General features: G+C 38.4%; 1 protein-coding gene across 8 annotated transcripts in view; it reads right to left on the reverse strand.

Moving 5' to 3' along the window:
* The window catches only part of EYA2 (EYA transcriptional coactivator and phosphatase 2), a 91,123-nt gene that overhangs the window by 18,746 nt on the left and 49,394 nt on the right, over nucleotides 1–22,983 (reverse strand). For 7 of the 8 annotated variants that reach the window (XM_052683474.1, XM_052683472.1, XM_052683475.1 and 4 more), the window contains exons 6-9: nucleotides 12,493–12,560; nucleotides 10,455–10,632; nucleotides 8,742–8,869; nucleotides 8,153–8,236 (exon numbers count right to left, since the gene is read on the reverse strand). In XM_052683474.1, the coding sequence (XP_052539434.1) occupies nucleotides 8,153–8,236; nucleotides 8,742–8,869; nucleotides 10,455–10,632; nucleotides 12,493–12,560 (458 nt within the window). The remainder of the gene's footprint in view (nucleotides 1–8,152; nucleotides 8,237–8,741; nucleotides 8,870–10,454; nucleotides 10,633–12,492; nucleotides 12,561–22,983) is intronic. The other variant, XM_052683471.1, reaches the window with a different exon arrangement.

Here is a 22,983-nt window from a genome sequence, read left to right on the forward strand (position 1 = left end):
AATCCTGGCTCCAAATCAGCCATTTTCAAGCCTCTGCCTTACAGGTACCGTGTTCAGACACTGTTCAGACTTGCAGGCCATTAGCAAAGGGGCAAAGCTCTTTCCTATGAGACAGATAACAAATCAGCTTGTTGTCTGAGTCTGCTCCTATTTAGTAACGTGCCAATTAAGCCGACACTCAAAATGCGAGGACAAAGTCATCCTGAACGCAGAACTTGAATTCAGGCCTCCCTTTCCCCACCCTAAAAAAAAAAAAACCAAAAAAAAAAAACCACCAACAAAACAAAGCCTTTCTATTTAAAACCAATCAGTCTCTTTAAATCCCTGCCAAATACCTGTTTATGCCATGAGCAAATAATTACTTTTCTACAAGGAAGAAAGTATTAATTAAGAGTATTCATCAGACTCCTATTCTGTAGGGTTTATCTGCCACAGGTGTCAGCCAGAGGTGAGAGACGGATTAGTATACAATCAAGGGCTTTTCTAAGTTAAATCTCATCCTTGTGGTTAGCTGTTAATAATGAAGTTGTCACCAAAAGAAAGAATTTAATAGTTTTAATTGAATTTAATTACTTGGAAACTCCCGAAAAATGGACCAGCATGGTTGTATAAAAATAATAACAATAAAAAAAAGCAAAGGAACAAGTGCCTGGGCCACATGTTTCAACAAAGAGAGCCTGCAAGAATAATCATACTTTGGCTGCAACATTTTATACCTTGATCAGAATTTGAGACGTGAACCAGGCTTTCCCATAAAACAGGAATATTAACCTTGTGCATCAGTTCTAGTTTAAGTCTACGGCTCTTTGAGGATAGGAACACATTTAGCTCTTTTACCAAACTTAACTAGCTTAGTTTTGTTTGTCTTTTATTTAATAAAAGCAGATTACTGCTGGACTCTGCTTTTCAGAGTTTTTCAAGTGAAAGAGCGTGTATTTGTGAGAACGGTTGTTTTAAGTACTCAAGCACTTCTGGAAGGGACAACACTTCAAACTTTTTGACAAAGGATGGTTCTTACCACCCAGTTTTCTAATTTTCAAGCTCTAAACGTTTTGGCCCCCAAAATGAAGACATATCCTATGACCTAAACTTTACCGTACCACGGTTTATCAGACAATCTTCCGAATTTACAGGAATAGTCTCTAGTCATCACAGTGCAATCTTGTGACAGATCCATGCTAGACAGAAAGCAAAAGTCAACTGGACTCCTTTCTTCAGGTACTTTTGCATATTCACCATTGCTGTTATTTGGGGGACACTTTCAAGGCATTGCTTACTATTTACTACAGGATTGTGCTTCTGCTGGCATATATCTGTTCTGAAATGGAGAGGTACTATTCCTTGGAAACTACTACAGTAAGCAAATGTGAATGTCAAGAATTAAATCCTCACATTCAAGAAGCACAAGGAGGTTGAAAAGGTTCTCTAAATGAACTATGCTTAGGGACAAGCAGTAATAACTACTCTAATTTATCCAGCATCTGAACCAATGAGTTCTGAAACTGAGTCCAGCCCTGTGGCAATGCAGTACTTAAATACATTTTAAAAGCTGGGTCGTAATGCTTGAAAACAAACTGAAGCTATTTTTATTTACTAATTGTACTGTTTGGGATGGAGTTAACTAGCAGCTGTTAGGGAAGGGGAGTGAGAATGTTGGTGTATGGTACTTAGCTGTCTATCAGTGTTAAAGCACAACAGTTACAGGGAACATTCACAAACAGAAGTCCACAAGTAATTTCTTTTTATCTAGTAGGGCATGAATGCCAAAAAAGGGGTGGAATTTACACCATACACATCTTCACTGCCTTGCTCTACTCACAGGAAAATCACTGTATTTCTATGTGAGCTCTTGATAGCTCTATGAAAAATACAAAACTCCTCAAAAGCGTGGTGCAAACATATGGTGGTGTGTAATCCTCACATGCAACTTCCTAATCCAAATTATGTCCCTTTGTGGGTTTTTTTTTTTGTTTGTTTTTTGGTGTTTTTTTTTTTAATATTCTTCACCTTTAAAATCGAAAGCCTGATTCAGTGATACTAGAAAGCAAGTTCCCTTTACTTGCACTTGCTTGACAATTTAACCCATAGATTTTATGTCAGAAATAATCCTTTAATACTTCCAAATGCTGCACATGCATTTTGCTTAGGAAGCCCTCGGTTCATCTAAGCTCTAGTACAAGAGGTTACATCCACATGAGCTCAGAGCATCTCTCATGCCCAGCATCTAAGCTGTCCTAGGTCTGGTTTTGCCATTTCTGCTGCTGCTTGAGCCAGTACAGATGATAAACACAGATGTTTGCTCCTGAAATACACATTTGAAACAATCAAATGGCTGGAATTATTTACTCCCTTCTCTCCAATAATGAAATAATAATTGATATAGCAGCATGTCTAAAGTATCAGACCTTTTTATTACCTGCAGTGATTGAACGCTTTTTTAATTTAACTTAAAAAGGCATTAAATACAAGTTTTAGCCTCCAGTGGGTAAAAAAATCTCCAACTTCCTCAGAAAATCCTTTCCAAATTGTATTCATCTTGACTTAATCCATGATCTACTGGGTGAATTAGGCTCTGTTTGTTTTGAAAATCTATTTTATGGAGTTCCAAGGACTGTGTTTTCCTTAGGAAGGGTTTGTTCTGCCTTTCTGACCAGGATGCCTGCTAGCAGCCCTCCATACAGGCCTCTGCAGGTTTTTAACATCCCTAGGTGCCCCACACACATGACTAACAAAATGTAAATAAACACAGCTGAGCCAGTAAGAAATTGGAAGGTTTTCTCATTAAAGAAATAAAATAAACAGATGTCCTTAAGCACTTTGGCTCATGTTTGTCAAAGGAATGGAAAACTCTCAGATGTTTGAACAGCAATAGTGATATAAGGCCACATCTCAAGTGAGAGAAGAAGAAAAAAAGCAACACCGTGGCACTTTGAATTAACTAATAGTTCTCAAGGGAGGGTGCTTTTGATTTGAACCTTAGCAACTTCTACAAATAGTTTTTAACGGCCGAGCAATAAAATGTAGTTTTATTCCTTCTCAGTTTGTAAAGTAGTAAAGGACAGATTTGGCCATTAGAAGCATGAATCACCATCAGATTTGATTAAATCCCTATGGTGTTTCAATCAGGTTCTGCCTTTATGGTCCTGTGAGAGAACAATGCAGGGAAAAGTACAGGCTACTTGAAGCAATCAGTGAAAGTAGGTAAAAAAGGAACAAATAAATAAATCAACTCTGTTTTTTAAAGCGCCTCAACAAGAGCCAAGCAATAACTTTTCAATGATATTTTTTTCTTTACATTGGTAATGATAATTCTCTTAAACGAACACTTTTTGTAAGAACAAGTAACTGCCTATGAAACTTTTGAAGGTTAAGGTTTCTTAGATCTACATCACATCTGTTCCTAAGGTTTCTTAAATCTACATTATGTCATGTTGAGAATGAGGCAGTCCAGTTCAGAGCACTGCAGATACGACGTTCATCTGAAATGGAAGAGCACTGTTCTTAGGTCCTGTGCTCAACTGGGCCAAGCAGCAACTTTTGTTACTCTATCCAGGTCTTCAGGCCCAACTGCTGCTGGAGGACTATTTCTTAGTCCTTAGCATACTCGTGCCACTGCAAATCCCTCGTCAGACAGGCAGAGCCTGTGTCTGTATGGCTGGAAACATCTACGTGTGCCCTGTCTCTACCACACTGAAACACCTCTACCACACTTTTCCATCTGGCTGCTTAGAACTTGGAAAAATCTATGGTTGCCACTTCTGCAGTGCAAATTAATGCTTAGACAAATGGCCTTTACATCAATCAAGTGTACAGCAACTCCAAGGCAAACAGCAGCTACTCTAGGCAAAGCAACCACACAGCTAGTCTCACAGGGAAACGGTATAATACAGCCAGTCCAAACACCTTCACTTAACTAAAATCTTGAACATGACTTTGCATTATTCTAAGCTAAAATTGGGACATAATGTGCTCTATTATTTCTTGTAGCAGGTTTTTCTTAATATGAGCCAATTCAATAATGAATAATCTCAAAAACTGTTATGCATCTTACAGGGAATTTTATAAATCTTAACTCCTGAGTGCTAGCAGACATAGTCAAAATCCTGGTAAAGATCCAGCAATTTAGCTATTTAGTCCTTCATATTTGTTCCATTTAGTTCCAGGATTTCAGGGTAACTATTGCATGAAAGGATGAATTTTAACTGTAGACTTGACTTCAACTGCATTTTGATACTAAAATCCTGGTGTCGTAATTTATCAAGGAGTGTGCCAGCTCAGAACAAGAAAGGCGCATCCTGGGATCAGTACAAAATACTGAAACTACTAGCCTCCCACATACCCCTCAGCTAGGAAACATGAAGCACCTCGTGCCTCTTTTCTTCTTCATACAAGTCCTGTGAAAAGCAAGAGAATTAATCTGCAATATCCTATTTAAATTTCTTTGAAAGTGATGCAAACATTTTTTAATGCTTTGTCAACACTGATTATAGAACTACCTTGTAAAGATCTTAATCAAGGAGAAGGGAATAGACTCACTTACTTGGCACAGGTGTGCTTGCAGTATCTTTCTATTGTGTCTGAATTAATTGTACCAAAAGAGTCCTTCTGTACTGTGTCTAGCTGCCCCAAACAAGAGATCAAAGCCCTTTGACATTTACCCAACTCATGTGATCCATTTTTTCCCCACTGTATTTCATTAGTGATATGTCAGGCAGATCTTTGCAGACACAGTAAAGACTGCAGCCACCTTCCTGCTGAGTAGGAACTCTATACATGTCTGGGGACTGAAAGGGCTGGGTAGATGGCACATTAAGGCATAATGATGGTTTATGTCTGTTGTGGTCTCCAGGTTCTTGGTAAATATTCAGCACCCATACAATGATCAGAAGCTGGCAGAACAGGTTTCTAAACCTTCCTGAACATAATATCCAGGGTTAATTGGCTATGGAAGTTTTTTTGCCCCTTTTCTTTCTCAGATGGCCTCCTGCTAAGAAAGGGGTGGAGAGATTTCCTCAGGTCTGACAGCCTGGCTGCCCCAATCAATTAGACAGTGACTCCATGTGTTTGTGCAGGTACGCACCGTGGGCAAGAAGGCAAAGGGAGATGTGAATTTGTAGGCCACTCTGACTACCACAATAAAGGCTACAGTGCAGTGCCCATATGGGAAAGACATTGAGACCAAATGTCTGATGACTTATCCATAGGATGGAGCAAAAGGTTTTGACAGAGGGCACTAAGAGGAGCAAAACAGACTGAGCCATTCATTCATGCTTCAACATGGAGAAATTTTTTTTGTGCCTTAACCTCTGTTTATGCAGTTTGCAAAGTATTTTCTAAACACCCGAGACCAACTGTTCATGCTCTGAAGGGCCTTTATCTATGGCATGGACCACAGAGATTTCACTAGCTGAGTTTTATACCAGACATTAAGAGAATTTTCACATGAAATCAAGTCAGAAAACTTGCAGTGGAGCATGAATAATTCTTTTATGGAATCTTCTCCTCACTTCCTTTTTATTCTTTCTTTTTTCTCAGAATCTTTTTTTTTTTTTTTTTTTTTGACAGCTCCCTACTGTCGCCACCAAGGAAGGAAGAACATGCAGAAGCATCCTGATTTTGTAGCTCAACAACACAGGAATTTAGTCCCAGATCTCTGCATCTAGGTTGATATTCTTCCTTCCATTTCTGTCCTCTCCCTGGAAAAATCACCCCGGAGTGAGGTGTTATTTTTCAACTTTAAAACACTGTACTCCAATTTTTGGAATGGCTGCACAGCAGTTACAGCAGCACAACCAACAGGATCATACTAAGACAGTGTTGGTCCGGGAATGGTGAATATCATAGAAGCCGGCACATTTTCTTGAGGAAGGCCATCAGGTGTGAGATTAAATTCAAAGCATGTGCATGTCTAACCACAGGCATGTGAATCTTTGATGGTCAATTATAGGTAAACATGGCAATTTTAGGCACTGATAATTTATTTTGAGATTAACATTTCCTACACTATTCATGCACAAGCTACTGAAACACAAGTAACTCCTGGCTCAGAGCTTCACTTCTACTTCACAGTTCACCTCACTAACATTTCTGAATTGTGATGCTATTTAATGATTCCCAGGACAGCCTGTCTGAGCATGCTCTATTTCCCACCTGGTTTAAGGTCTGTTCCAAAGCCCACTGAAGTCTCTACTTGTCTCTGGATCAAAACCATTAGCCCACAATACTTTTATAACAGAACCATTATCTTATAGAAAAGCTCTGTGGAATCTAATATGATGAAACAAATGAAGAACTATGAAAAAATCCTACTGTAGGCTCTCAAAGAGCTTGTTGTAGCTTAAAAGGTGATTCACTCATTAAAAAAAGAAAAAAAGAGAAGAAAAAAAGAAAAATCTGTTTGTACCTTTCTTTACATTTGTATAAAGGCAACAGCCAACACAGGTTTGTTGTTTTGTGGCCGTAGAGGCCTTTCTGAACAGAAGATCTCAATTTTCCATTTTCTTGTGCTTTTCTCTCCCAATTCTGTGTTGTAGGCTGCTGCCCACAAGTGCCCTGACTTTGCCTAATGTACTCTCATGGCCGGTGGGAACATCTCACACACTGCTAAGTGCTTTTGATAAATCTTCTCTGGCTCCACTCCCTGACCCCACTTCATCTCCAAATTGTTTGCTACAGAAATGAGCAGGAGCTCACAGGCACTGTGGTGGTGGCTTCTCACCTCTGCAAGTCTGCCACATCCCTTGGTCCATCGTCTACCCCCATGCAGAAGAAACCAACCCCACATTCCCTAAGCTAGAGCAGGAGCAGCTGATGAAGAGAACTGCTTCAGAGGTTTTATACTAGGACTGAACGTACTCCTACAGTTAAGGAATTCTCCGTATGCTATTTGCAGCCCTTACTCAATCCTAAGTATGACCACATAGCAGGTCTACACCACGTAAGTTTATATTTCCTGATCCTGCCTAATTCTTTCTATTTTTTGCAGGCAGTAGGTTTGAGCTTGCACATGTATACCTCAGACAGCCTCATTCATTACGTTCCCTGGGAAAAGTAACCGCTTCAATTACCTTGTACAACATGGGTCTGAATAAATCCCTGCTTGGAAACACGTACTTGGTTTTCAGAGGGTGCTGCTAGAAGTGTTAGCAGCATTCCAAGTGCTGCAGTAGACTTCCACACCACAAACACCATTTTATATCCTTTACAACTGTGCACATCTAACAGCAAACAATAAATCTATCTTGCTAATTACACATTCAGCTTGTTATAACTGTCGTAAAACAAGTACAGCTGGTAAAGCTATGAAATGATGTCAAATCATATTTCTGCTTTCTAGAGAGAAGCTGGGTTATTTTCCAGTCTCCTGATGAAGTTGACTGTTCAAAGCCATGTGTGGAAACAGCTGCCAACTAGGTCATCCACCTTTAATTAGGTAATGATATTGTCTTTTTTCCTGCTCATTTAAAAGTGTTTGACATTCTGTAATTCCAAGTGACTTAAGTGTTTATCATAAAAAGCTGCCTTAGGAAGAAATTGAAGCACATGGTACTAAATTAAAGACCAAGCATTTTCTTCTGAGCAGCCAAATTCAGTCTGTTCATACACAGAATGTTGCCTCAAAAAATGTAATTGCCAGTATTTCAAAGAGGGTATCTGAAGTTAGGATAGTTAAAGATATTGTTCCTAAAGCCTCTTAAAAATATGTGCTTCAGCAGCCGTGCAGGAAGAGGAGTCAATGTTCTCCATAGCAACCTAAACTGACTAACACAAGATGTTTCTTAAAAACAGTTACCTGAGATTCAAAAGAAAACACCAGTTTGACAGAAAACATTACTCATTCAGGCCAGTCACTGCCCTGTACCAGCTAGATAGGCTCTTCCTTGCAGAAGAAAGACAGTCAAAGCACATCCTGATGTCCTATTTAGCTGTAGCCAAACAATACAAGCCTTTAAAAACAAGGAGCTACTTGCAACATAAAAGGAAGGTAAATTAAATATTCCTTTTAGAAGAAAATACCACAGGACATATTTATACAAATGTATCTGAATAAAATCAGCAGCATTTGTTTGAAAATCTGTCTTGTTAACTGCCACCACAGTTCCTGATGCAATCTGGCTACACAAGAAGTAATGTTAAAAAAATTAGGTTTTACCTTCCCATATCTGGATGCAAAGGTTCCCGTGAGTAAGGAGTGAAAAATAATTATCGTCTCATCCAGATCCCACACAAATACACGCTGTGATGACAGACAGGGTGGAAAAGAGAAATACAGTTACACATTATGCAATTGCAAGAATTTGTTCAGTCAGGAAATACGTCCAAGTGGACTACAACTTTTTAAGATCTCACGCCCATGTAGCACAGTGATTGCAGATGCTTTGTGAAAGCAGGCAAAAAAACAGATCAAGAAATTTGAAACTATGTTTCTGCTGATCACCCAGAGAGTTTGTTTTCCTAACAACTACAGAAATTCCTCGTTGCATGTTAAGACGGATGATGCATTTTGTAAGCAGGCTTACAAAAAACAAGTTTTTTGCATATACACATACAAAGAAGAATCGGAGATGCTAATAATACAGAAACTGAGCAATTATTTTGACTACCCACAATAAAAGGCTCCAATTATATTGCTAATGCTATTCTGGCTCTTACAATTCACTAGTTTGCTGACGGGGTTTGCTGATAGATGCAACTGTTTCTCTTGCAGGATTTACTAAGGGAATGCAAGTTAATTTTATTACCTCAATCTCACTGTCAGCAGTGGGGGAAGGATCGTTGCTTCTTTTTGATCGGGCTCGTACCTTGCCATCCGACCCTCTGTGATGTCTGTCTGTTTCTATATCTTTTGCTGGGGTTGTTCCATATTCTCCTATTGGGAGAATCAAATATAAATTTAAAATTAAATTTTGCACTGTCTCATTATAACTAAAGCAGGAAGCTGCTTAGTGGAGAGCAGCAAGATTGCTATGAAAACAATTTCAGAAGATCTTAATTTTTTCATGTCAAAAGCTGACAAAGTTAGAAAAATAATTTAAAACTTCTAAGAGGTTGCAACAATTTCAGAAAACACCGAGCGTATATAGGAAAAAAATAGATGTGACAGTTCAAAAACATAATCCCATTTTTCATTAAAAAACCAAAACTTTTTAAAATTTATTCCCCTCTCCGCCCTTTGCTTGAGAAAAATTAGAAATGCAGGAGAAAGGTAAATTAAACATATGCAAAAATGTCTTTTTTTTTAAATTTGATAAATGCTCAAGATTGAAAAGATACTTTCAATATTACCTTATATTTATAAAATATATGTATAGTCTGTTTAGCCATATTCCATTTCACCAGCTTAGAAATAACTGAGCAGAGGCAGTCAAAGGTGAACTTCCCTGTATGATGTTTTTGTTTTGGATGGCTTGAGTTTCATAAACCTGCCCAGATTTCACTTACCTTACATTACAAATCCTTTTCAAACATATTTTTCTTTTCACCTTGCTAAGCTGTGGCCTCTCCAGCTTCCTTGAATAACCATATTCTTCTTCAGAGAAGCTTGGATTGTGCCTAACAAGCCTTTTATGAAATCACTTTCTCAAAAAAGCTGAGATAAGATCTAAGGAACAGAAAATCCTCCAACTGCTTTTAGAGCAATCTGTGACTGCTTCTTTTTAACAACCAGTATTAGTTTATTTTTCTTTCAGAGCAACCACAGATGTTCAGATTTGTTCCATAAGTCAGCAGACCTACAATGGGCGTATACTGTGATCATCCTCAAATTATGTGGCGTTCTATATAACTGTTATTGCATGCCAATGAAAACTTGAGTAGGGAAGTGATATTTGAAGATTTTTCTTGAACAGTGCATTGAAGGATCATAATCGGTCAGTAATTCCACAAACCATTTAAGCCATGAGACTTTAAGAATTAAGTGCTCAAAGAGAGGCCATCAATTCTTAAGTCTTTCTACACAGACTTTGTCTTGAACTTTTAACTTAGACAAACAGTTTGTGTTGATTTTTTTTAAGAGAAACTTTATGTACTTATTTATGAATGCATATATTATAGATTGTCAGAAGTGAACAGAAACTTTGATAGAGATGTGGGGTACTGAGGACACTGGGGCTTTTTCAGAGCATGGCCACTTGTTTTGAACTTACTTCTACACATATTAACACTAAGGATTGATCTGGCTTTTGCATGTAATTATTTTATCTTTCTGTACTACCTTTAGAAGGATCAAACTGTGCGTCCTCATGAAAACGACACAGGATAGTCTTACAGAGGCTGTGTTTTCTGATCTCTTCCCAAAACTGTCATGAGCAGAACTGTCACATGCTAGGAAATCTGATTTCTCAGTGTAAATATAGGTACTAAAAAAACATTCAAAACATCCAACAGTAAGGTTACAGTACTTATGTCTATGGAGGGCAGGCACTGCAAACTGAAAACAAAAGAAAAGCACTCACCAGACAGCGATTCTGTGCTCTGACTGGTGATGTTGTGAGAAGACTCCTGCAGAGAATAAGTGGAGGTTGGGATGGCTGAAGGGCTGATGCTGTTTGTGGACATGTAGGGAGAGTTGTAGGAGGAGCTGTAATACTGTGAATACTGGCTTTGAGGAAAGCTTGGGTATGATGAATATTCCTTGGAGGAAAAAAGAAACATGTAATTTCTGTGTATCAGCAGTTTTATCTTATAAATAAACGAGTAAGGCATCACACACACAGCAAGTCAATGTTAGCTACACAGGCAGCAAGCCCTGGCTCAGGAGTATTTCTGCTAAAGAACTATGTTTTGTTCACTTAAGAAATTACATTTATCCTTGTCCCAGATATATTCCTACTTTATTAAGATTGGCTGACCTCAACATGAGGTCAGATATCAGGCAATTTCTGCTTTTTCTATAGGATTTGATTTATCAGTGCTGACACATCTTGCATTGCAGGGCTCAACAATTCTATACAGAAATAAAGTAGGTTGCATTTTGCTGTGATCAGCAGCATTTTCTGATCAGCTTTTAGAATGGGATACGAAAAAAGAAATGAATCTAACAATTGCTTTGCAGAAATGCTCACACATGAGATTGTCCTACTGCCTCTGCAAGATCTAAATGCCAGAATGATATTCTCTGTCTGTAGAAAACTGTACTGAAATCACAAGGTGCAAGTGAACTTGGAAAGCTGGGATATGATGATACTCTTTGTCTTGATGTTAAGGATCCCAAACAAATTTGTAACACCCTGTCCATGTGTTCTTCTTTGTGGGAAGTAAGATATGGAAACAGATTAGAAGACTTATATCTGGGTAATTAAAATATAAAAAATTTCATTTGTTTCTTTTCATCATCAGAACTCCTGGTCTTGTTCACTTATTCGCTTTTTCAGGCATAGAACTGTATTCGTGCTCTGGGGATTGTCCTTCAACAAAAGGCTTTTGTTTCCCCAGAAATGGTAATTAGTATCTGGTCTTAAATAAAATTAAATAATAAATAGTATTTAGAAACACTAAAAGCCCTTTCCTTTTTAACTGCTTACATTTTTGTCTGTGGCACAGCTATTTCATTAGCTCTCAGTCACCAGGGAGCTCTCAAGAATAGAAATGACTCAAGTGATTAAAATAAATATTAAGCTGAAAAAGAAGTGAGAAATTCCATTGTTTTCTCCTTAAGAATATCACAAAATGATGAAAACAACACACTTATTTCTCCTTTTTGCAGGTAAGCTCTATACTTGAATCAAATGCGCTTATTTCAGCATTTATTGACCATTTTTTTAGCCAAAACTGAAGTAATAATGAAATTGCCCACTGTTGTCATTTGAAATATGAGACATAACAACCATCTTGTTGACAAGTAATTGAAATTATTACTCCATGGCTAACTGAAAACATTTTTGGGGATAGCGTACTCATTTGTTCGGTCCAATCAAGAAAAGTCATCTATTACTGCAAAAACATCTGTCTTGTGCATATATGCATGCTGTTTATTTATACACACACATTTCTCAAGGTATCTGAAGCATGAAGCCCACAGACAGGTGTACTCTCAAAGAAGGAAGCACAGAGAGAGCTCAGATGGCTCAGTATTCGGTGCCTGCCAACACCTCTTTCAATATGTTCCTATTTATTACACAGTGCCAAGATAGCAGAGGATAAGGTCCTAAAAGGGAAGTGTTCTGCTCTGGAAAACATATCTGAAAGTTGCAAGATGGCAGAGGAGTGATGAAACTCTCAGCATCGCTGTGCAGATGCACAGAGACTGCCAAGAGTCCTTCAAGGACTGCATTCTCTCTTTGTATTTTGACACACATGTTTTAAAGCTAATGAAGATACAACAGTTCAACAAATGGCCATACCACTCATGTACACCAAAATGGTGCTGGGTAAAACACACAGTAGAACTTTTCTTAATTATATGTAAACACCAGGATAATCTCTCTGATCTGCCAGTACTCTAGGTGTTTAAATTGGTTGACAAGGTTGCCAATAATAAATGCTGAGATATACCTGATGCACAGCACTGAATCCAGCAGAATTTGTCAGGCCATTGGCTCCCTGGTAAATCCCTGTTGTGCCTAAGGGAAAGAATATCACACTCATAACACACAGTAGTAATCAAAACAATAGAATATTGTTAAATGAAGATTTTCTAATAAAGTACCTAGAAAAAAAAGCATATCACAAACTATGGCTGACATAAGTGTTAAGACTGGGGTCTGCTTACTGAAAGACATTCAAAGACAACAATTAAATACACAGAAACAAACATTTATGGAGCTGGGAAACAAAGCTGGAAAACAAGGATTCAACTCAAGTTTAAAATTCAGTCAGGTTTCTATGCCACCGCAGAGAGCAAAAACATTGCTTCATCCTTGGATACTAGGAAGAGAAAGGATGGACAGGCAATTTTTTTTTACATAGTTACTTCCCAATGAAATATCTAATGTCCAGCCAAGATTACTTAGCTGGGTGAAGCATTACTACAAGAATTTTATGGGTGGAGAAGTAAAGGTTCAGAAAGGTTCTGTACGGACAGTCCGGCTTTGCCAGATTACTGAGATCTTCTTATCTGCTGGATCTCATTCCTCCAGCAAGTCCTAGCCCTGTTTTAACTCCAGTCTAGGCTATTTTCTATTTTAAAATTTCTCTCTTCTAATGGGTGGAAAACTTCCTTTTGAGATCAAGTGAGGCGATAACAACCTATACCAGAAGTCTTCTTCTGGTGTCTACAGTGCTGTTTGCTCCAGAAGACAAGCTATTCATGTACGAGAGGAGAAAGCTGGACAACGCTGTACTCCATCCTAATGCAAGGTCCTGGATACCAAAGGGTATTCACATCTTCCTGCTTCCACAGTTACCTAAATTCGGTGAAAGAGGTATGATTTTGTTGCTGTATGGCCACAATGAAGTCTTGTCTAGGCTTCATTTTGTCACTTTGAGGAAACATCAGAAAAAGCCCCAGTCAGGTACTGAGCCTTTTTTTCTTCTTACCCTAAAAATGATTTTGAGCAGCGCTGTGTTAGCCACATGTATCCCTCCATGTCTTCATGTGGCATCCTTTCTCTAGAGATCCACTTGCTTGTTTTTATTTTAAGACACCAGATTAGCTAGGGAATGGACAGCTGAACAAACTCCACTCTGCCAAGTGCAACTACAAAGCACATGCAGTAATAAATAAATCTCACACCAAAAAGAAACAGGAGGGAAGAAGACTGCCTTCCAAAACTAATTTGCTGCCACATGTAACCGAGAAGGAGAAAGAGGGTGCAGGTGACTGCTGGGTCCCTAAGGCCTCCTTTGCATACTGGCTGGGGAGAGCTGAGCCAGTGCAGGTGGGTTGGGGGCATACCATCCCGTGGCATTCAACCCTCAGAGGCAGCTCTGGGAGGAAAGCCAACACAGTGCCCAATCTTCCTCCTCCACACAGCCCATACGCTGAGAACACCCAGAGCGGCATCCTGACAACGGGATCACATCCAGCTACTGGCATTTCCCCACCTCCACTCATGCTTTGCTTTTCTGTATTTTGTAAAAAGCAACAAGCACACAGCAAGAGGAATATATTCCTGTGGTAGCTATGCATTTCTCGCCGCTGTGAAGGGGAGTAATAGAGCCCCAGCGCTTACAGGCAGAAACAACTTTCACAGAACACAGACAGCTCTTGTACACCAGCATTTAAAACAAAGCAGGGGGGGATTTTAGATCTTCCTAAACTGTCATTTAATAACAATCCATCATGCTTTATTAAAGCTGTCAAGAGAGGAAAGAGTTACCTCAAGGGACTCACGCTTTATGTGTAAATTGTGATGAGAACATGTTTATTGCTGTGCTACCTGCACATGATACCACAGCTTCCTGGAGTCCAAATGATTAGAGGGAATTATGAAAAGAAGGAGAGACCTGCACTGTAGGAATGAACTTGCTTTGAGCTTCCAGCAATGCAACCCAAGTGTGTCTCCACACACACAGGTGTGTGAGCAGAAAGAAAAGGGTAAAAAACACAGAGATGAAAGGATGGAGATTGACTCATGCTCCACAGCTTCTCACAGTGCACAGTGACTAGATCCTACATAGTGGATTTTGCACTCTGGTTTTGTGGAATACTTTTGAAAGTGTTTAAGCCTGACATTTTCCCAAAACCTTAAGTTCAGCTGGCCTGGGAACAGGTTTTAGCAAATCAGGTTTTTCACTTCTGTCCCCTGACATATCCTCACCAATCAGGAGTATCCATTCACTATCATTTGTCTGAACTGAGATCCAACAGTCCTGTTTTATTTTCTCCTCCTCCACCGCATTAGGAGAAGGCAATGTCCCCCTCTAATACCCCAGGAATACTCTGAGAGAGGCTAAGCTCAGTATTTCTTTGCAGCTCAGCCCTGTTATAGCAGAATAGGTACAGATAAATAACCTTGGGCAACCAGGAAAACAAAGCTGGTAAAAATTCAGAAGTTCTTCTTAGCTGAATAAGGATGAAAATTTAATGGGAAAAATCAATTATCGGCATGGAAAAAACCGTTCTTGAAAATTCAGGTTCAAAAATATTTCATTTTAACTGCACTCAACACCAATGCTTATGAGGACTAGAATCATCCGATAGGAATGATAGCTAAGTCTCTGCTTGACTTTACAGGCTAGACATTCTGGAGAGACGAGATTTTCAATGATGAAAAATCCATTCAGATGGAAAGAAAACAAACAACAGGCAATGAAGATAAGGATAAAACCTCCTTTATCATCTAGCAAAAGGCAGAGAATGAGACTCACCATTTAGTTACTGTGAAAAGCCTTCCAAATTTGAGCCATACATAACATACATACATCAAAACTGGCTCCAAGCTTTTGCTTTTTCCTCCCTAAATCGTTGATAAGAAATAAAAATTCCAGTAATAAAATGAGTCTGCTGCATGCAATTTCAGTTTTGCATCCGTAAAGTAGCACTGGAAAATTATCAACAAACCTTGCATCCTGATGTTAGCTATTATTCCTATTCCCCATTTAGCCATTTTTATAAAGTGCTAAAGACAGAATCTTTAGCAGGGTGTGTTGTGATTGGACAAGGGGAAATGCTTTCAAAATAAAAAAGGGGAGATTTAGATTGAACATAAGGAAGAGGTTTTTTAAAATTAGGGATATGAGGCACTCACACAAGTTGCCCAGAGATCTGGTGAATGACCTGGAGGCATTCAAAGTCAGGCTGGACCAGGCTTCGAGCAACTGATCTAGCTGTAGAAGTCCCACTGTTCCCTGCAGAGGAGTTGGACTAGATGATCTTTAAGGGTCCCTTCCAACTCAAATGATTCTATGATAATAGCACATGTAATGTTCAGAGATGTGCAGGAATAGCATCAGAAAAGTGTGGTTATTTGCAGTGGAGCACTTCTAGGAAGCCACTGAGTAAGCAATGTAATAAATGCCTTGCCCCTTCCCATTTCTGAATGCTTAGTTTCCATTATCACAGGACTTTCACTTCCAAATATATTGGCATTACATACATATATATATGGTATATATTTTCCTGACTTCTGAATAAGGCACACTGTTTCAAACTGCAGCTGATTTTACACTTGCAATACTGCAGATGTGCAAGCAAGCAACTTGTTTTTATCTATCTTGGTAGTTCAATATTGAGTAATTACATTTAAATTCCTGCTTGCAAATCGGAAACAAGCCTGCAATCTCTCCTTTTGGATCTTCTCCATATGGAATATGGTTCACATCTGCGTTCAATCACACCAGTTGCTAAATGTCACAATGCCCTCATTCACAGGTAGCTTAAAGAACATTTAGCTGGTAATAAAACAATCTGGATTCTGGAGAATAGCTCTTCAGATGTATGGTACTGAAAACGTTCCCTTTAAAGTATGGGTATCACAAACAGACTCGCATGAAAAAACACCACATAAAAGCCATGCATATGCTGTACATATTCAGTGCCATGGCTTCTCCTTGATAAGTAGATGTGGCCTTTCTCTATATCAGTGTCCAAGGGCAATATTTATAGAGAAACTCTTTGTGAGCTGATTGATGTTATATATTCATACACATGGATTTCATTTGCTATGTCTCCCTCCTTCCCATTTTAATTCAAGTATTTTAAAGTCCATAACATGGTCAAGAGTAATTCAATGATGTGTGCATTGCTCCTGCAACAATATTCACACCAGCTTCTCTGCTCAGTCTCTCCCCTTTGCTCTTTCCACCACTGCAGTTACAAGATGCATTTCTTTTTTCTCTTTCTTTCACGCAAGGATATGTAAAGAAAACAAGGGGATATTCAGTTATTTTTAGTATTTTCAGAACTATAGCTCTTGCATTGCTAAAAAATGTTTTATTTCAGCTTATGAATACACAGTACAACACAAGAATATCTGTGTCTTAGGAAGTTGTGATTACAGAGATAGAGTGGATCTGTGGTATAGTTCAGATCAATACCATGGCCAACTTTGAAAATTAGGTTTGTGTTCTTGCATTACACAGGTCAGAAGGCCCTGTCATCGGAAGGGTGAAATAGAACAACAACATTTAGATTGAAGTGCTTCCTCTAACTCAAAGATTTGCAGACACAGTGGTTTTAGGTAGCTCTCAAAGGATTATTTGATTATTGAGAACTAATAATATGAATGCTTACGGGGTTCAGTTGATTTGCATGATATTTCACAAGCCTGCCTATAATTGCTTGTATATTCTTAGGTTAGCAAGCTGTTTTCCTACAGGAAACAGTGTTGACTACAAATGATACAAGGAAAGGCCTTAGTCTAACTCCCAGAGGAGCATGCATTACTCTATGCTACAAAACACATCTGGATGAAGATTTGCATGGTCATTCAAAAAGGTTCTTTGCAGTACTTTACCTCTTTTGACAAGCTAATGTTTCCTGCAGTAAATACTGCATTCTCCAAGCTGCTACTTTTTTAGCCAGAGGTTAAGCACTCCTCAAAATTACCTCCCACCAGCTATACTCAAGTGCCTTGTAATGTTCCAAATCCAACAACATCTGCCTGCATTTATTGGGCAAGAAAGCTCATAAAATGTTGCACGGCTGTCAGCTGTGGAGGTATTTCAAGACTATCTGACCTGTTAAAGGAGAATAAAAACTCAACCCACATGTACTTTGCAGCATACTGCTCAACTGTTTGCCATTAGGCATAAGGAACCAAAAACGGTCTTGTATTTCTGTCTGAAAGGGCTCAGACAGTATAGGGAAGAGCACACTGTATTAACCTAGATGAAGGCATGGTTCTATCACATTATAGCACTTGACATCAGCAGTGTCTATTAAAGGATATTGCTCCCAGAAGCATAGACACCTTCTGCAGATATTACCCCCTGACATGCAACCCATTTAAAATACGTCCATTTGTCTCCCACTACAATCCCATTCACTCCTGCTAGTCTGACCAGGTGTTCATGGGCACTTTCAGTGGTGATACAAAACATACTGCACAGTACAGGTTTTCCGAGTCAAAGCTCTTTCCCTGCTCCCTGCTTCTGGGAGTGTTCAACCCCCAGAGCCTCAAAGAACTTTAACAAGTGAAAACCAGGCCAGTTGAACAGGCCTGGCTTTTACCATACTTTTGAGCCTGGTCACCTGTTGGGATCAATCCAGCTCAACAACAGTGTTGAAAGTGCTGGGATGGTTTATACTCACTCTCAGGATCTGAGGCCTGGGAAAGCAACTCAATTTTATTATTTTTGAAGAAAGTGTTCCTTTCAATCACTCTAATCAAATGATGATGCAGCTACAGAAGGAAATCACATTGGATTGTCCTCAAAAGCAAATCACAGGGAAACATTTTGGGAGTAAGAAAAAATCCTTGAAACAATGATATTGTTTCTGAAAAAACACTTGTTTAAAAAAAAAAAGCCACAGCAAAATAACCAAGAAGACTGACTTTATCCCGGGGATTCCAGGGCCACCAAAGATTAAAGCTTCGTTCTTATGCAGTCTGATCCAGGGCATAACACTGCTTCAAACCCACTGACAGATAACTGGGCAAGATGAAAAAGGAAAGTCCTACATGTCACAGTACTGTAGAACAGAAGTTTCAGTATTTGAGCCCTGCCAATGTAAATAGAAAATTTATCCAAACTGAGTATCAAAAAAAAAACCCACAAAAACATGCAAGAGGGTTATTTGATGCCAGCACAGCAGCTAAGAAACTCCTAATTTGCAAAGCCTGTGCTAACTGCAGCAGTCAGACTTATTTGTCCACAAACATCATCATGCTCTTTGATTTTATGACTGCATTCTATTTTTTCATTTGCAGCATTATCTTACACAGTGTTTGGAAATGAGATACACCAAAAAGCAGTACAATTGCTGCACAAGTACCAGGAATCACATCTTTCCCAACTTTCAAGTGTTTGACTATGCAAGTATGATTTTTCTTGATGCAAATTTTTCTATGTAATTTTATATTAGCTCTTCTATTGCCTTTTACATATTTTCAAGAAAATACCAAATCAATTCTTCAGTGAAGCTTCTATAACACTTTTGCATGTTCTATGCCAACTGCACCATACATGAATAATCAAGGCCAAGTTTGTAATTTCCCAAGCTGTTGGCATCTTACAAATTTTCTTTTAACCTACAAAAATGAACAAAATGCAATCCATAAACAGAAGTCTTCACAGCATCCAAGAATCTCTTTAATGTGACTACTTCTATGTTGATGTTGCATCTATATGAAAGAGAACAATAGAATTCTGAAATTATAGAATTATTTTAAATTTTAAATGTTCACTGTAAATATATGCCTCTACATTGTGAAAAAATGTTCCCCTTTTCTCATCTGCTATTATCCATATAGTTCTATCACTCGAGATGTCAAACTGTGATTTAAAATCTCATATAGCAAAGATGCATTGTTTCCTTTAAAATGTATGCATGCATCTGGCTTATCAATGAAGTCTCAACAGAATCTTAGCATCGTCTCATGTAAAGGTATTTCAGTGTATTGTTTGGCTGTAGTGTTTTTGTGATTCTATGATTCTATGATTCTGTGATCAACCATTTTGAGTATTTGAAATTACCTCCACAAATGTTGCCAAAATAGTAAAAAAAACAGGCTAGGAAAACATGATTGGTTCCTTTATTCTCTATTAATTCCCAGTTCCTCATCATCGCAAGCTGTACTTTTCTCCATCCAGTCCCACCATTACTCTCCCCTACCTTATTTAGTCCTCTCCTAAAAAAACAAACAGAACTCTCAGGATTTCCTCCCACACTGCTCTTCACATTGAGGAAAAAGTTATTCCTAAATATTTTCAAAGCTGGTATTTCAAAATACTCCTTTTCTGTTATTCCTCTGAAACTCCCATATCCCCTTGCCAAGTCCTTCTTTACTTAATAAGGACCTATGAATATATTTTAATGTCAGTGACAATAAGTTTTCCAAATAGAAGCACCAAAAAAGCAGGAAATGGGAAAAGCTAAAGCAGGGTTCTCTCCTTGGATAGCAGTAGCACAGATCCTTGCAGCTTGTAGTGCATCACTGTCAACACCTTTGCTTCTCCCTATGAGTTCCCTCTCCTGTAAGATGGTTGGTTTTAAAACAAAGTAAATGTAGCGTGGTCAGCCCCTCGTGTTTAGAAATCTTTGAAAGGGTGACTGTGCTGTTATTCTGGGAAAACTTGTATTTACACTGTAAAAAGTGAGGTCTGACCTCTCTTGAAGAGAGGCCTCTCCCTGCTGAACTCACCATGGAGTGGTGGACAGCTTTTCTGCCACAGTTTTAGACTGCAACTAATGCAAACCATCTGTGAAGCAGAAGCTTTTGAACGAGGCCACTCATTTTCTACTGAGGTTTTAATTTTATGAACCTAAGACATTTAGTTACAGTTTGCTGAGAACATTCTCTCCCTGTCCTTTATTTTCTGTGACTTCAGATGGATTCACTATCTGCGTAACAAACCATAGTCCATATTTCTGAAGTGTAAGTTGAGATTTGCTTTTCTCATACATTTCATCACCAAATACTAAAAGAATCAGGCTTAAAATAAAACATGCCACTTCCTTTGCAAAATTCATGCACGTAGAGCTAACTATTCATGCCAAATAGACATTTATGGGCTCATATTTAAATATGTAACAAACTGGCACACAATTGCAAGAAATTCAGGCACCCCTTTGAAAACATTATCCAGATACTAACTAACAAGAGCCAAAATGTTTTCAGCATAATGGAACATTTCAATCAATTAAATAGCCTGATTTTACTTTGTCTCAAGCATAAGCAATTCATTCCACAAATGTAAGCAACACATATAGATAGCTCATTTCAAATCAGTATTGCACAAGATATGACACTTTCTATTCATTCATTATTTGACAGCTGATCAGAATGGACTCTACAAAGAAAACAAATGCTCAGCAGTAGCAAGGAATTTCACTGCGTAGGTCCTTGGCCCCAAATTTATGTCTGCACTGAACTCAATACTGCTTTGCAATTCCTTGGCAAAGGAAAGTTATCCCAGTTACGTAACTGAATTTTCCTTTGTAATGTAAAAAGTATTTTGTGGGTAGATGAATTTGGCTACAAAAAAAAATGGTCAAATCTTTTCCTGCCCAACAACAGTATCTGCATAGTTTTAACTGTTGTGCAATTTCATAGTTTCATTCCAGCTGTCATTTTAGCAATAATAACTGAAGAGCAAGGCATTGTCTAGGAATTAATGACAAGCTGAGAAGCGATGGCCTGATGTGCAATAAGGGGGTAACACAAGCTCATGTGACTGCAGGAAATACGCTATAAGCTGGCTGCCACTGCTCTCTCTACATAGCTTATGGTTCTCTATGTTAGCTAATGTGCCAGCACAGCTTTCTCTTAGTATTTCACATAGCTGATTAAATGATGTTTATTACATTCCACAGATTTCCTTATACATTTGACAGTGCATTTGCTCCTACACAGGATCAAAATCCATTGTGTTACACTAATGTGGAGTCCAAAGTATTTTTCCAAGTGAACAGAAGGTCATCAGTGCTAACATTCGCAGGACTATAACTTTAGTTTTCTCTTCATTCACAATCCAAGGGACAGATCCAAGGAAGATCAACACATCAGAAGAGAAACAGCAAGGAGAGGGATGAGGGATGATGCTAATTACCAGCAAGAATGGATGTAGCATCTACTGCCTGCACAAATCCAAAGCAACTGTTTGCAGTATCAAGAAACACGTCCAGTAACCAAGCAAAATAGAAGGAGTGTTGCAAAACTAGGTAATATGTAAAATGCACAGCAAAATACGATCTGATGTCTGGAGTGTGAATAGATAAACAAGATCTCTGAGGTTTAAAAGAAACAACAAGAACACTCCAAAAGAAAACAACAAGCCTTTCCCTCCCAAATCGACATATTTTAATTAAAACATTCATTTAATGCTCTGACTGCCTACTTGGATGGATGAAAAATTTTATAATTACTAATTATCATGAAATGTAGATGGTTTTACTGATCTTAATGAACTCTAATAGGCGTGGTATTGCAGACAAAGAGAAGCACATCAGAGACTCAATCTGAAATCTCTCAGATTGGAAGACAACCCGATTCTTCTTTGAGGAACGGAATCATTTGGGTATGACTATGCTTGGCAGAATTCAAGTGTAATTGCTTGCCCTGCTGCAACTCAAGTCTTGCAGAGAAGCCAGAAAACAGGGTGGCTTCATTAGCTTCTGAAGAGCCTTCCACAGCAAGAAGCAGTTTCCTCAATTGCCAGTTTAAATGGTAAGCTCCATGGGGCAGAGGTCGAATACAACCTTCGTGTCTCATATGCTATTTTTATGACTGAATAATAATTTTACCAAAACTCTGAACAGCTCACTAATCTGCTAAATTGCAAGAACATGTGAATGTTGAAAAATATATATGTTAAGAAGCAAATATATTTCTGATATGTAGACTATGGTGTTCTCTGGGGAGTCAGTACTGCAGTTGCATACTTGTATAAGGATCCGTTAGGAAACAGCACAGACCTGAAGCAGCTTTTTTTTTAACCCAGAGTATTACATTTTTTTTGCACCAAAGACAGAAAAGTAATGCAAGCTGTTACCTTCTCTTCCCATTCACAGCTCTAAAAATGAGTTGCCCCCCTGAACTGGTCACATGCATGTATCAAATATCTTCCTTACAACAAATTAATTTTGTAAATACAGTAATGACCTGAGTCAACACTGCATTCAGCACTGATTAAAAACAAGAGAATAAAGTCAGTCCTTCAGAATAAGTAATACTACATTTCAGTCTATTTGAATGTTACTCAGTTTGCCAAAATACTATCATATCCACTGTGTTACATGGAAATTAAAATCATTATTTCAATCTATAGTACCTTTGTGTTATAGTTTCATGTCTTTTCTGGCAGATATAGAACTTGCCAACCTCATTTTTTGTATTATATATGTGTGTGACATACTGCATTAGCTATTTGGCTTATAAGCCCTTCCACATTTAATTTATTTTCATGCTAGGAAAGCATGAAAATAGATTTCCCCTTCTG

Source organism: Tympanuchus pallidicinctus, unplaced genomic scaffold (assembly GCF_026119805.1).
Source record: "Tympanuchus pallidicinctus isolate F22 unplaced genomic scaffold, pur_lepc_1.0 scaffold20, whole genome shotgun sequence".
In the NCBI taxonomy this organism is placed as follows: Eukaryota; Metazoa; Chordata; class Aves; order Galliformes; family Phasianidae; genus Tympanuchus; species Tympanuchus pallidicinctus.